General features: G+C 41.1%; 1 protein-coding gene across 1 annotated transcript in view; it reads right to left on the bottom strand.

The window, feature by feature from the left end:
• Positions 1–1,123: 1,123 nt before the first annotated feature.
• The window catches only part of EPDR1 (ependymin related 1), a 69,493-nt gene continuing 55,390 nt past the window's right edge, over positions 1,124–15,226 (bottom strand). The window contains exons 2-3 of the mRNA XM_063452158.1: positions 7,436–7,644; positions 1,124–1,643 (exon numbers count right to left, since the gene is read on the bottom strand). Of these exons, the coding sequence (XP_063308228.1) occupies positions 1,453–1,643; positions 7,436–7,644 (400 nt within the window). The 3' untranslated portion in view covers positions 1,124–1,452. The remainder of the gene's footprint in view (positions 1,644–7,435; positions 7,645–15,226) is intronic.

Below are 15,226 nucleotides of genomic sequence, written 5' to 3'. Positions count from 1 at the left end.
CTAAAGAGAATTGATCCCTTTAAAAAACTTACATCAGTTTTTTGGCTCCCGAATGAAGCTAATAGTAAAGCAGCGCAAAAAGAAGAGATTTCATCTATAAAACAAATCTTAAAAAAACTGTCTGGCAGACTTAGAGCTGCAATGTAAACATTGCAGTTCTCTGGAACTGCAATGTTTTACATTGCAGCACTAAGTGCAAAAGGGTCACAGCACCCAGACCACTTTAATTAGTTGAAGTGGTCTGGGTGCCTACAGTGTCCCTTTAAATTTAAAATTCTCTTTGAGTCCACCATGATTTCTCACGTCAGTGAATAACTCTGCAAAAATATGTTGTTTTGTTAAAAGACAATATAATCTCAGGTTGGAAATTTAAGGGTACTTTAAACCTTTACTTTTTTAACACAATGGTTGTAGATGCAAGGAACAGTCTTTAAGCAGAGGTGTTAGAGATACTAATACAGTGAACAAATCCAAAAACTTGGGATAAACACACTACTCTCCTAAGCAGGAAGCATCAGGATTATAGTCTGTACTCTTTAGTTTGTGCTTGTATATAAGAAATGGGTAGGCTTGGTAGGTTTGTAGGCATTTATATCCCACCAAACTCCATTTCCCAAAAGAGTCCTGAATCTGGGCATATGTCTTGCTGTCCTGGTTTCCTTGTGTCCTATATCTGAAGACACCATGTAAATGCCCCAAGCAAAAGCAGAGTGTGACATTAAACCAGGATCTGGGCAGAGAAAATTTCGGGCACTGAGTCCATATGAGACAACTTAAGAATGCTTTAGGAATTCGCAGTCCTGACTGGGCTAGCCAGAGTGACTTTGAAATTTTTCAGAAAAGATCCTCCACACACAGCACAATAAATAAACTGGTAGTTTGTTCAGCCTTCAAAATGGAAAGGCAACATTTAACTCATGAAGTATCTTTCTCAAGATGACTTGAGAGGGGTGACTAAACAACTTAACATATAGAAATGTTGCCCTTTCCTGAAAGGGACTACCACTTACTACTGGCCCCTTGTGGCCGCCCCCCCCCCCCCCCCCCCCCTTTGTCTGTCCATCCAATGCTGGGAGGTGTGTATTCTATATTGCTTCATGAATTATGTCATTTACAGAGAGTATTGTTGGTTTAAAACAAAACTCACTCTAATAGCAATATAATTTAATTCTACTATTCACTTTATCCAAATAGTACTAACATAAAACAAGAGTGTGTAACTTTGGCCTCCAACTGTACATAACTGCTCATAATATTTGACAGCCACTGTCTAGGATTCAGTGAAACTATTGTCATGCAGCAGCTGGGGGCCAAGGCTGGTCAATTTTGGATTACAAATGAAAATAATACTTGCATACTTTTTCCCCAATATTCTAAAGAGAATTGCAATAACAGAGTAATGTTTGTCTTTCAGTGTATATTCAGTGGGCCATTTGGCCATGTCAGGCAGATTTAGCAGAAATCCCTCATTAACAATGGGTGTGCACTTTGGCAGGTGGTCGGTGGACTGAACACGGAGGGGTCCTTTATACCCAGCTGTATGTCAAAGAAGCGTGTAGAGGTTGTCATGTTCCCATTCTTTGTGTAGGTTTCTTGTACTGGGTAGCAATCCTTGTCAGTGTAAACCCCAATCCATGTCTCATCTGTAACACAGAAAGAGAACAGGAATTATCATGGATGGCTACAAAGAGTAAGGTTAACACGAACACACTATAGTTAGTGATGGATTATATATAGAGTTATTTATGGAGATTTTTAGAATATTACCCTGCATTTTGCAATTCTTAGGCAAAAATACCCAAGCTGGACACATTGCTAGAGCTGGAGAATTGTTTGATTCTTTTGTCCTAAAATTTGCAATTTCTTTGACAATTCCCCGCAATTTCTCAGTTTTGTGAATATACAGAAATACAATATAGTAGGACTGTTCTATGCAAAAGGTATTATCACCCTTTCTTTTATATCCCCAAATCTGTTTGACTTTTTGGTATAGAATGAATATTCATTGTATGGCATACTATATAGTAATGACCTATGCAGTCAATGATTTAACCAGAAGTAAAACAGAAAAGAACATTTTATGAGAAGGGCTGAATATATACATTAGGCCTTTAATATATATCATAATAAACCATACAAGGTTATGCATGCCCTCAGTAACTCTAGACACATTTTTCCTCCTAATACACATTTAGCTGCTATGCATCTTTCATATTGTATGATCTTTTAAAGTTAGGGTAAGGGAAATGGTTAGGGTTCTCTTAATTTTAGGACAGCCTTTCAACTCTCTGACTGAAATTGCTGGGCGTTTAACACCTGGTCAGCAGCTGCTATTTATGGAAGTTTGTCACAGAGTAGCGATCAAATAAAGCAGTTACTAACCTCTAATCCAGCAACGTGAAGATTTCCTCACTGCAACTCCTAGTGATGATCTCTCAGCCTGTCAAATGCTTCTTACAAATAAATATTAGGAGGCAAGGCAGCTATGCTGTGCGGCACTGGCAATGTGTTTTATAGAGAAGCTTTGCATCTAACTGGGTTATTCACTAACGTGAGAATTCAAAGTGAATTACAGATTTCAAGTGACACCATAGTCAACAGAACAACCACAGCTTAATGTCTCTGCATGCTTTTTAATGTAAACACTACCTTTTTAGAGAAAAAACACTGTTTGCATTACTGCCTAAGAACACTTCTAGTGGCAGTCACTCAGACTGACGTTGAGCCTTGCCACGCTCTGCACAGAGACTTTGAATGCTCCCCATAGAGACGCATTGATTCAATGCATTTCTATGAGGAGATGCTGATTGGCGCAGTGCGCCATTTTGCCGTGCATGCGCAATAGCCTCTTTGCATTCTTATGGGAAAGCACTGGATTGACTGCAATTGTCAAATTTGCCAATCTTAGCCAAGGATGCAGAGCAGGGCAGAGAAAGCCGAGTCGAGACCGGTGCAGCTCTGTAAAAAAAAGTAAGTAAAGTACCTTTTTAAAGTGGAGGTGGACCAGGGATCTAAGCTGTGATTTTAAAACTATAGTGAATAAATTACGTGTTTGTAACTCTGCAAGGCTTGTCTATGATAAGCACTGCGTTTTACCTTGTGCTATGGCACAAAGCAATCGGGAAGAGCAACCTGACTGACAGCCAGTAGTGCAGATTAGAAGCATTGTAAAAGTGGTGATTTCTCTTAAAAATCAGTACTTTTATAAAGTAAGAAAGAGGGGATACTATGTTAACCTCTAAAGCATGTCATTAAGGAAGTACTTTAGGGGTTTGTAATGTTCCTTTAATTCAGCACCTCTCCTTCCATGATATGCTGAGAGAGGAGCTAAGGAAAGCACAAATACAATTAAATTTTTGTGGGAAAAAAATGGTATGTAACAGAGTAGAATAGTTACCACAGGTGCATGTCTACAATGCTGTGTACACTTTTAATGAACCATGTTAAGTAACATTGCTCTGTTTTATATTTCCACACTTGAAGCCCTGGACAACCCATCAGACACTTTCCAGCTGTTTTTCAATTTCTGTGCCTGTACCCAAGGGAACAGGCTCTCTGTATAGACAGCGAGAAAACAGAAGATAAAGAAGATCTTTGCATAATCTAAATTTTATTCCCATCCACTGTCTATTCTAAGTAACATATGGACCTACTCGTTGCATGAAGTCTTCCCATGGGATCCATACTGTCTACCTTTTAGTATATAAGTTTCCAGAGGATCCAAAACTGTAACATTTAGGTACTCCCGTGGGGAAAAAAGCATTGGAAGTGAGTGAACAGCCTATGTTTACCTTAGCAACCGTTAAATCACATCTGGTAACTAAAGAAGCTTCCGTTCTCCAGGTTGCATGTGCACTTTTTCCTCTTCATGTCTTTTTGACATGTAATCTAAGAGTGTTTCTAGTTTTATTTAATCAAAGCATTTCATTATACTACTGTATAAAGCTATACAAAGAGTACAAAATATATGAGTACCTATCTGATCCTTCATACCTTTTTTATCCCAAAGTTCTCTCCTTTAGTTTTTCATCTCTAATTAATTACCTCAATAGCCCATTTTTTCTCCCCCTAATAGTGTGTCTGATTTATTTTTTTTATTTTTTTCTAACCTCAGACCTTATATTTCAGACTGGGCCCCTTAAAACAGCATTAACACCCAGCACTCCCAAGCAACCAAGTCCTGCAGAATCTTCTGAGCAGAGGTATCATCTCTGGAAGATTGCCCACCCTCCCCATACCATCCCACCCCATGGTCATCAACATACTTATAGATAGTGCACATTAGCTGGTTTCCTTAACACACCAATCAAGTCACTAAACCTCTCCTCACCTGAAATCCTGTAACACACTGCATCCTTACAATGGTTTAAACACTCATTGATATTTGTGTGTTTGTATATATGATCTACATATCTATATAATACACATTTTCTCTAATGTTCTCCCTTCTATTTTTCACTTTAACACTAACTTCTCTCACTAATACAATATCCCTATCCTTTCGCTCACCTGTCCCTGGCAACACCATCATCATTACTTCCACCTTACTCCCCTCCCCTCTCTATTCATCTACTCTAACTCTACTCTTACATCTGCCTTGAACGCTGCAGCGTCACTCCAAACAAGCACCTCGAGGAGGACCCGCCCCCAACCATGGCATACTAAATCAACACGCTACCTGCAAAGATGCTCCCGTTGTGCTGAACGCTCCTGGAGGAAGTCTCGCCAGCTACTGACCAAGAGGTGGCTGCTCTTCTTTGCTCCTCTCGCCCCACCACTTGCCCACTCGATCCTGTCCCATCTCACCTTATCAGATCTCTCTCCACTTGTCTTGTGCCTTCTTTAACACACATCTTCAACTGCTCTCTCTCTTCTGGCATCGTCCCTGCTGACCTTAAACATGCCACTGTAGTACCTATACTAAAAAAACCATCACTTGACCCGTCCACCCCCTCTAACTACCTTCCCATATCCCTGCTCCCTTTTTCCTCAAAGCTTCTGGAAAGACTTGTCTTTACCCGTGTGTCTCACTTCCTTAATTCCAACTCTCTCCTTGACCCCCTTCAATCTGGCTTCCGCCCTCTCCACTCTACAGAGACTGCGCTTATCAAAGTTACGAACGACCTAATCGCAGCTAAATCCAAAGGCCAATACTCCATACTAATTCTTCTTGACCTCTCAGCGGCCTTTGACACCGTTGATCATGCTCTCCTTCTTCAAACTCTTCAATCGCTTGGTGTCTGTGACTCTGTCCTCTCATGGTTTTCCTCTTATCTCTCCCAACGCTCATTCAGTGTCTCTTTTTCTAATGATACCTCCTCCCCTCGTCCTGTCTCAGTTGGTGTCCCCCAAGGCTCTGTCCTTGGTCCCCTTCTATTTTCTCTTTATACTGCCTCTCTTGGCAAACTTATTACCTCTTTTGGATTCCACTACCACCTGTACGCTGATGACACCCAGATATATCTCTCCTCCCCGGACCTCTCCCCTGCCGTCCTGCAACGTGTCACTGCTTGCCTTTCTTCCATCTCTGACTGGATGTCCTCCCGCTTTCTGAAACTCAATCTCTCTAAAACTGAGCTCCTTGTCTTTCCTCCTCCTAATACTGATCCTCCTCTTTCACTCTCCCTTCAAGTTAGTGGTATCCACATAAGTCCATCCTTGCAAGCGCGCTGTCTTGGCGTCATACTTGACTCTGGTCTCACCTTTGAGCCTCACGTCCAGCATGTTGCCAAATCCTGTAGATTCCATCTTAAAAACATAGCCCGCATCCGCCCCTTTCTTGCACCAGATACTACCAAGAAGCTTGTCCATGGTCTAGTAATTTCCCGCATGGATTATTGTAACCCTCTCCTGATTGGTCTTCCCAAAAGCCGTACTGCACCCCTACAGTCCGTAATGAACGCTGCTGCGAGACTGATTTTCCTCTCTAGTCGTTTCTCTCACACCTCATCCCTCTGCCAGTCCTTACATTGGCTTCCTGTATGCTATAGGAGTCAATTCAAGGTACTAACTCACACCTATAAAGCACTGAACAACTCTAGCCCCTCTTATATCTCCTCACAGATCCATAACTATGCCCCTTCTCGGTCTCTCCGCTCTGCCCGTGACCACCTCCTGTCCGTTGTCCGCACCCATACAGCCAACTCACGCTTGCAGGACTTCTCACGGGCGGCTCCCTTCCTATGGAATAGCCTGCCTACCGCCATCAGACTCTCCCCTAGTCTTGCATCTTTTAAGAAGTGCCTTAAAACCCATCTCTTTAGGAAAGCTTATGGCCTCCAAGACTAACCCCTACCTCACATACCTGTCTCTTGCTCTCCTCTAAAGGGCAGCCCACCTTATTTGACTGCAAATTCCTGTCCTAATGTGTTTTACACCCCACCTCCAATAGAATGTAAGCTTGATTGAGCAGGGTCCTCTTCAACCTATTGTTCCCGTAAGTTTATTTGTAATTGTCATATTTATAGTTAAATCCCCTCTCATAATATTGTAAAGCGCTACGGAATCTGTTGGCGCTATATAAATGGCAATAATAATAATAATAATTATTGGAAATTGATGCACTAAGAGTATTTAAAACATGATTTAATGGATTATAGGATCTTTTATAAGATTAAGCAGTATTTTTTATCCCATATATAAGTATCTGCGATTTGGTATGACTTTCAATACGCAGAGGACAGCAGAGGTAGAAAAATAAACTAGAATCCTATTTGCAAAGTAACACCTGCTGTATGGGCAATCATATGATCTACAGAGCAGAATGAAAAATGTACCTACAGCAGCCTGTTCCTAAGAGTGGTGCTTTTCACTGTTTTATAACGTTGTACAGTTGGGTCAAATTGGTGCTTGGGTCTGTTTACGTTGTGCGGTTTGGTCAATTTGTTGCTTAGTTTACCCCAATGGCAAGCTTAAATGTTACAGTTGTAGATCCTGAAGGAAACATTGTTGTCATTGGCAATAAATGTATATAAAAAGTGTATTACCTATTACTTGAATTATTTATTTTGAAGATTAACCAAAGTGTAGTGAGATGCACATTAATTTCACATTTTAAGGCCAAAATCGTAGAACTGAAATATTTTTTTCCTATTTTGCTATATTTAGCATAAAAGGTGGCATTTGTTTTGAACAATTTTGTGCATAACTCTTGTAGAATAGATCAAGAGTAGGCAACCTTCAGCACAACAGATATTGTGGACTACATCTCCCATAATGCTCTTACAGCCACAATACTGGCAAAGCATCAAGGGAGATGTAGTTCACAACATATGGAATGCCAAAGGTTGCCTAATGGATCAATCATGGCCCAAACACAGTTCATCTGAACTACAAATGTATAATGCTCTGCCAGCCTCGTGGCCAGGGATTATTGGCTAGGGCTATCCTTAATATGAATAAAGTTACATTTACAGTGACATTGATACCAACTTACATTGTCTGGCAGGTTTTCGGTCAGACCATTCTTGTACAGTGATTTGATCTCCAGGACCGCCAATGTAATAGTGATCTTCAAATGTTGAGTTCTCAGGTATATCATAGGGATCCCATGGTTCAGTCAAAGTGTTCTTAGAGCATGTTTTTGTAACTTGCTCAATCTGGAACATCACAGACTCTTTATACAAGTAGATGTATTCAAAGAACCTGCAAGGAGTGACGGTAAAAATGCTAAAATGTTAAAATCTGGTTGACTGTGTCCTAACAGAAAACGTCATTATCTAGTATTCCTTAACCCCTTAAGGACTAAACTTCTGGAATAAAAGGGAATCATGACATGTCACACATGTCATGTGTCCTTAAGGTGTTAAAGAGGACTAGTTATATCTGAAGATGAATCACATTGCACGTAAAATATAGACATATCGATTATATATATTGTGTATTCCCATTTTTATTTATATATTTTATAGACATAGCTATTACATATATTGTTTATTCCCATTGTTTTTTGTATATTGTATAATTAAATTCCTTTCTGGGGTTGTAGGTAATTGCATTTGATGGAAATTAATGCCAAATATTATTTTGTTCCCATAAATTCTATCTCTCAGAATTCTAAAGAGTGTAGTAAATCACCCAAATTTGCTAGCAAGCCTGCATATCATGAGCAATTGCAGTGAGATGCTTACATTAGGGAAGCAATTTTGAGTGTGTATGAGCTACATATAATGAGAACATTTCCCACCCACTACCTGGATACAGTGCAGCGCAGGTTAGTGCACTTTGCTGCTTATTTTAGTTCATTAAAGGGACACTCTGTACTATTATTTCTGTGAAGTGGTTGTAATGCCAGTAGTCCTTTGGCGCTACAGGTGCTTTGGATTACATTTCCCATAATTCTTTTACAGCTATAATGCTGGAAAAGCATCAGGAGAAATGAAGCCCACAACAGCTGGAGTGCAGAAAGTAGCCTATCCCTGCTCTAGAGGTATTATATAGATTCTTCAGATACTATACTTTATATTTTGGCTTTCTGTAGACCGGTTCATACTTCCCTTTTGACTGAGAATTGTGCAGACAAATCAGTGCTAAAACATGATACCATCTCCAAACATATATTTTTCATCATCTACCCAACTACCTAATAAAACAAAATGGTCAAGAAACGGAGACGAGGAATAATGCTTCCTTTCAAACTGTAGCTATCTGAAATGTCTCCCAAAATCATTTTACCGTATACCTCATTATACAATACTTCTGTTGTTGCTTTATATAAAAAACACTGGTAGACACAACTCGGGCATAGAAAGCTTGATACTTGTCTAACAAACACAAAAAGATTTACAATTCCAGTTTTGGCAACCCACAGACTTTCCCATAGTTCACCTAAGGCACGGAGGACCCTTCTCCATCTCAATTAACAGTGACAAACAGACCAGTTTTGCTTGGCTCAGAATTCCCTTTGACCCACTAACTCAGTTTATCATCATAAACAGAAACCTGCACACTAGGGCTTGACTCAGTTAGATGGAAAAACTTTTCTGCTATAACTGATAAACATTTTTTGCCCACTGACTTGTTACAGAGGCCTTGTACTGGAGGGGTTAATACAGTAATGTATAATCCACTTCTATAAATTAGATTTCAGGTAAACAGGGAACATTACATCATTAAAGGACCACTCTAGGCACCCAGACCACTTCAGCTTAATGAAGTGGTCTGGGTGCCAGGTCCAGCTAGGATTAACCCTTTTTTCTATAAACATAGCAGTTTCATAGAAACTGCTATGTTTATACTGAGGGTTAATCCAGCCTCCAGAGCCTCTAGTGGCTGTCTCATTGAAAATCACAGTGAGAAGACGCCAGCGTCCATAGTAAAGCATTGTAAATGCTTTCCTATGTGACCGGCTGAATGCGCGCGCGGCTCCTGCCGCGCATGCGCATTCAGCCGATGACGTCGCGAGGAAGGAGGAGGAAAGCTCCCCGCCCGGCGCTAGAGAAAGGTAAGATTTTAACCCCTTCCTCTCTCCAGAGCCCGGTGGGAGTGGGACCCTGAGGGTGGGGGCACCCTCAGGGCACTATAGTGCCAGGAAAACAAGTGTGTTTTCCTGGCACTATAGTGGTCCTTTAATTTATATTAAAAGTCAGACATATACAGTGGGACCTCGGTTTACAAACGCCTCGGTTAACATCATTTTCGGTTTACAAATGATAATTCATTGAAAATAATGCCACAGTTTACAATTGTTTTCGCAATACAAAGCAAGTTTCCCCAGGATGCATTGCACCTGGGAGGTTTATAGCACCGCCCCCTGCATGCTGGAGCCTGTGGGAGGTGTTGGAGCGGCTTTTGCATCGAGTTTTGGAGCCATTCTGGAAATTGTTTGCAGTTGTTTTGGGACATTTTGGTGCCTTTTCTCAAGCTGTGGAAAGGTAGGGAGCTGAGCTTAGCCGTTTGCATGCCTTTTATAGTGTGTTCTGCATTGTGGGTTGGTTTCCATGCCAGCTCATTTTTACTTTTTTCTGACCTCCAGAACGGATTAATTGGTTTTCAAGGCATTCCTATGGGAAACCGCGTTTCGGTTTACAAATGTTTCGCAAAAAGAAACGTCCCGGAGAACGCATTCAATTCGAAAACCGAGGTCCCACTGTAGTTAGTTACATGAAAACAAAGGGTCTCTGACACCAGTTGTAATATTGGCAAATAAAGGTTATTATAACGAGTTACAGTTGTCAAACAATGGCACAACAAAGTTACTGAGTTACTGATATGATACTTTGAAAACGTATCATACTTAAACATGTGTTTCTGACACTATAGTGTAAAACTCGCCATCTAGCCTCTCTGGCCCCTCTTACCTTCTAAATATAGCAAAATCTTACCTTTTACTCACGTCTGCTGATGATGGCTTTGCCTCTGATCTGCCTGTTGGCTGACATAATCAGAAGTGATTCTCTCAGCCAATCACAATGCTTTCCTATAGTATTGGCTAAGACTGTCAATGAGGCAGATCAGGGGAAGAGCCAGCACAAGACAAACATAGCCTGGCCAATCAGCATCATACTAAATCCATGCATCTCTATGAGGAAAGTTCAGTGTCTCCATGCATAGGGTTAAGACACTGACTGCCCGTGCTGCAACCTGTGCAGCACTGCCCCAGGAAACACCTCTAGTAGCCATCTGAGGAGAGGCCAGTGGAGTTATCCCTAGACTGTAATGTAAACACTGCATTTCTTTCTGAAAAGTCAGTGTTTGCTGCAAAAAGCCTGAAGGGCATAATTGTACTCAGAATAACAAATACAGTAAGCTGTAGTTGTTCTGGTGACTATAGTGTCTCTTTAAGAAATCTATGCAGTGGAATCACTACTTTATATAGCTGCTCTGAAAAATACACACTAACTTGGATGCCCTTTCTAGATGTTTTTTTCCCATCTCTGATTAACTCCAATCTTGTTTAAGCCCCTAATACTCTCCTTACTGTAAAACAGATGACACGGCACGACCTACATCCATTATTTTTGGCCCATCTAAAACATCTTGACATTGTCTCTTTTTCTCTTTGGAACTTATCTACTTACACAATTGCTCAGTGTTTAGAAAGAATTAATGTTCAAGATTGTCTTCTACTCGTGTTGCCTTTTTCTCAATCCATAATGCATGTCTGATAACTGTACTTGTAATGACTTCTTAAAAAAAGGACAGTAATACAGCTATGCTAATTTTAAAAACTGCATAATTGTCTGTAAAGAGTATGATGGATCTTTGCGTCTGTTCCTTCAGCTGGTGGTTTTGTGCCACAGAATTCCATTTGGACTTACAATAGAGCAAAACAGCTCCATCGAAACAGCAATGCCAATCCTACACCTATATGTAAGGTTCTGTTAGCTGTACAACGCAAGTCTGGCAAACTCAGCATAGCCTAGCTAAGCAGGAGCAGCAGATGGAAAATTAACCCTGTCAGTGCCACAACATCGAGACTCACAATTCATTCTGAAAGAGCATAAAAAAGTCAGTCTGCAACATTGCATTTATTTATATTTTATTTAATATGGCCATGTAATTGCTGATTTACTTGTTGCAATATTTTAATAAATTATAGTGGCACTCTAAGATGCCATAACCACTACGACACCCATAATCCACCCCCCACCGCAGTACTGATAATGTGGAAATGACAGCATTATCATGTACAAAACCTTCCAGGGGTAGGCAACCTTTTAGTAGTACTGTGCCAAAACAAGATCTCTAAGTCCCTTGGCATGCCAATCCTGTTTTCTTAAAATTAGGTGTGTATATTGCCGTAATGGTTTTGTGCTATTTATGGGTCTTGCAGTTGCTTTGTAACATTGTATTTGTGTGTATGTGGGCTGTTACGTTGTCTATGCTCATGAGTTGTTTGTTGTATTGTACATGATACATATGAATGTGGGCTGTATATTGGAGCTGCTTGTGGAATTGTGTATGATAGGCTGTTTGTGGGGTTTTGTGAGTGTATGTGGATTGTCAATGGTGTTGTGTTTGTAGGGACAGTGTGCGTGTGTTTGTGTATGGTCTGTTTGTATTATTTGTATGAGGAAGAGACATCTTCTGTAGCTCTGTGAATATCTAGCAGTGTGAACTACTTCCCTGGGGTCAATTCGAGACCAGGCTGACCAGGTACAGGTCAAGGAAATAGCTGCGATGGAGTAGCTGTGATAACTGCTGTGGGTTACGCTACTCCAGAGCAGATTTTCATTCACAAGAGCATGGAGGAAATAATCTGAGATCACTCTAAGTGCTGCAATGTATAGATTAAGGGTTGTCCCTCACTACCTGAAATCACAGGTCTGGTTGCACTAGCAGATATCTGAAGTCCCACTGTGACTCCTGATAGGACAGATGCTGTTTGTCTCTGGCAGCCTTGAGTGCTGTGCAAGGGCACCATGAGTGCCATGCATGGCACATGTGCCATAGGTTGCTGACCCCTGATCTAGACACATAGCATAATAGATCCTCAGAATATGCTGTATTAGTCCTGGTTCTTAAAGTCTCCCTTTATTTTCTTTTACTGAGCTGTAAACCAGCGACATGGTGGAATCAAATGGGATATTGATGCTGATTGTTTCACTTTAAAAATCCACCTCAGAATTACTCTCTGCAGAAACCCCTTATTGGCACCAACTGTTAATCAGGAAAGGAAGGCAATACAAACATCACACAATGGATAACAAAAGGAAACTTCAAATATCTTGAAACATTAAGGTCAAACGTGATTCAACTGCCCTCTTTCTTCATGAACTTATCATAACAGATATAAGTGGGCTAAGGTTCTGGACACAATGCTCACCGTTAGCATAAAGACGATTCAGGCTGCATTAAAATGCAAGGCTAACCATTATTCCCCTGTTGAGAAGAAGAAGAAAAAACACTGCCTAGAAAGCCTAAAAATGTTTTTTCGGCCCTAGAATTTCCAGGAAAATCCTGAGACTTTCCATTAAGCATTTTATAAGACAAAGGGGTTTATTTAATGAGTCCCAGTTTGAGTTCGGTTCACTCTTGAGGTTGTAATTTTTGGATGGCAATGAATCACTTATCAACTGGGTTAATCTCCACACAGACTCCACTGTGACATCAGTGTTCTGTCACTTTTCAGCCAACTTGTCTTGTGTTTTAGTTACCTAACTTGCTATCTAAAACCAGAGTCTTAGTGAATAGGCCCCAAAGAATTCTCTCTTTCATTTTCCATCCGGAACATTTTTTTTTTTTTTTTTTACTTCCAATTTATATGGAGTTATATAATTAATATTAGCTGAAATAAATCAGCATTACTGAAAGACCATATAATCTTGGTATTTTTTCACAACTATTAAACTTGCTAAAGTTAAGCAAACTCGGGCATCTGGGTTTTGTCAGTACATACTGAGTAATTTAGGGGGGGACAAAGGGAATTGTACAGAACTCTAGCAAAGTTCATGTGACACGTCAGCACCTGATGTGAAAATGCAGATGGGAAAAATAAGCAAATCAAGGTTTTCAGAGACGCATTTATTTTGCCCCAAACATAACGATAGACACAAAATGTTTCTTTTGTATTCATTTAGTTTAGGTTTCAGATTTCCTCATTGTCCAATCAATTTAAATTCAAATTTATAAAGGTACCACTGTGGAGCGTAACAAATACGTGCTGAATGCTGTTTTAGAAATACATATTTAATCCTGCTATGGGAATACAACTTATATAGTCAAGCTACATACAGAATTATCATTTAGTTTGAGATTTCCGTACTATGGCCATATTACACATGTTATAAAGCAGATCTACCTATTATGTTGTTACGTTGATAATATGAAATTACATGTCTCGGGAGTGGAGTCTGTGCAAAGGCCTTGTAAGCATAAAGGCAACAATGAACTAGTGTGCAGATGCTGTCAGGATCCCGCGGGCGGCTGCGAGGGGAGGCTGCAGTCCGCTTGCGGCACTCACCCTCAAGCCGTCCGCGGTACCCTTCTCCTCGGACTGTCGGCGAGCGGAATCCTCCCAGCCTCTGATGCCGCCCGCGTCCTCCTCTCCGCCCCCCCAGCGGCAGCATGCATGACGCTGCACGCTGGTAGATCGCCCATTTTTGTAAATGCCGGGGTCGGCCACCTGACCCGGCGTTAAAGGCACAGTGCCTCAATAACAGTGGGAGGTATAGATATCTCCCACGTGTGATTGTTAATTCTGATTGGAAATTATCCAATCAGAGTTAATCTATGGGTTTAAATACTTACCTTTCCTGTCTCTCTGTGCCCTGTTGTGGTCTTTGCTTTCTAGTATTGCTATTGAACTTGTGTTTCTCTCTGGTTACGTACTCTCTGGCTTGTTTATCCGACTTTGCGACTTTCTCCTACCCTTTGACCTCGGCTTGTCTCTCGTTATTCTGTCTTCTGGTTCCCCTTACTCGGCTTGTCTCCTGACTATTCTTTGTGCGCTTAGCCCGGCCACTCTAAGGTCCGGTACTGCACCTTTTCTGTGTGTGTGTTAGCGTGTTTGGTTCCCAGAAACGTGACATTACAACAGGGCCATAATGGAACCTGCTGACATTCCACAGTTATTGGTTAATCAGGAAGCTAGAATGGATGGTTTAGACCACCATATGGACCAATTTGCTCAGGCTTTACAAACCATAGTGGCTCGTACTGCTCACTTGCAGCCTGGCGTCCAAGAAGCAGTTGCTACGACGCCAGAACCCGTTCCCGAGCCAGTACCTGCTCCTGCTCATGTAGTGCATATGACGCCACCACAGCGTTATAGTGGTGACCCGGCATTATGTCGTGGTTTCCTCAACCAAATTGATATCCATTTGGTGATGAATCCTTGTTCCTATCCCACTGATAGAACCAAGATTCCTTTCCTTATTAACCATCTATCCGGGAAAGCTTTAGCATGGGCTAATCCCATATGGGAAAATACGTCCCCTACATCCTTTGCTGATTTTTTGACAGCCTTTAAACGTACTTTCGATCTATCCGGCAGGGTTGCTTCTGCTGGCAAAGCTCTGCTTAGGGTTCGACAAGGGAACAGATCGGTAGCGGATTACACTATTGAATTCCGCACTTTAGCAGCTGATGTGGTTTGGAATAATGACGCTCTCGTAACAGCCTTATAGGAGGGTTTGGCCGCTTACATCCTGGATGAAATGGCGTCCAGGGAATTGCCTGTCCTTCTGGATGATCTTATTGATTATATAATCCGTATCGATAATCGTATTAGAGAGAGACGTAGTCAGAGGCGTATTAATACACAGCTGTTACCTGCTTTTCCCAA

Source organism: Pelobates fuscus, chromosome 4 (genome assembly GCF_036172605.1).
Source record: "Pelobates fuscus isolate aPelFus1 chromosome 4, aPelFus1.pri, whole genome shotgun sequence".
NCBI classification, from domain to species: domain Eukaryota; kingdom Metazoa; phylum Chordata; class Amphibia; order Anura; family Pelobatidae; genus Pelobates; species Pelobates fuscus.
This window is presented reverse-complemented; position numbering and strand designations above follow the sequence as displayed.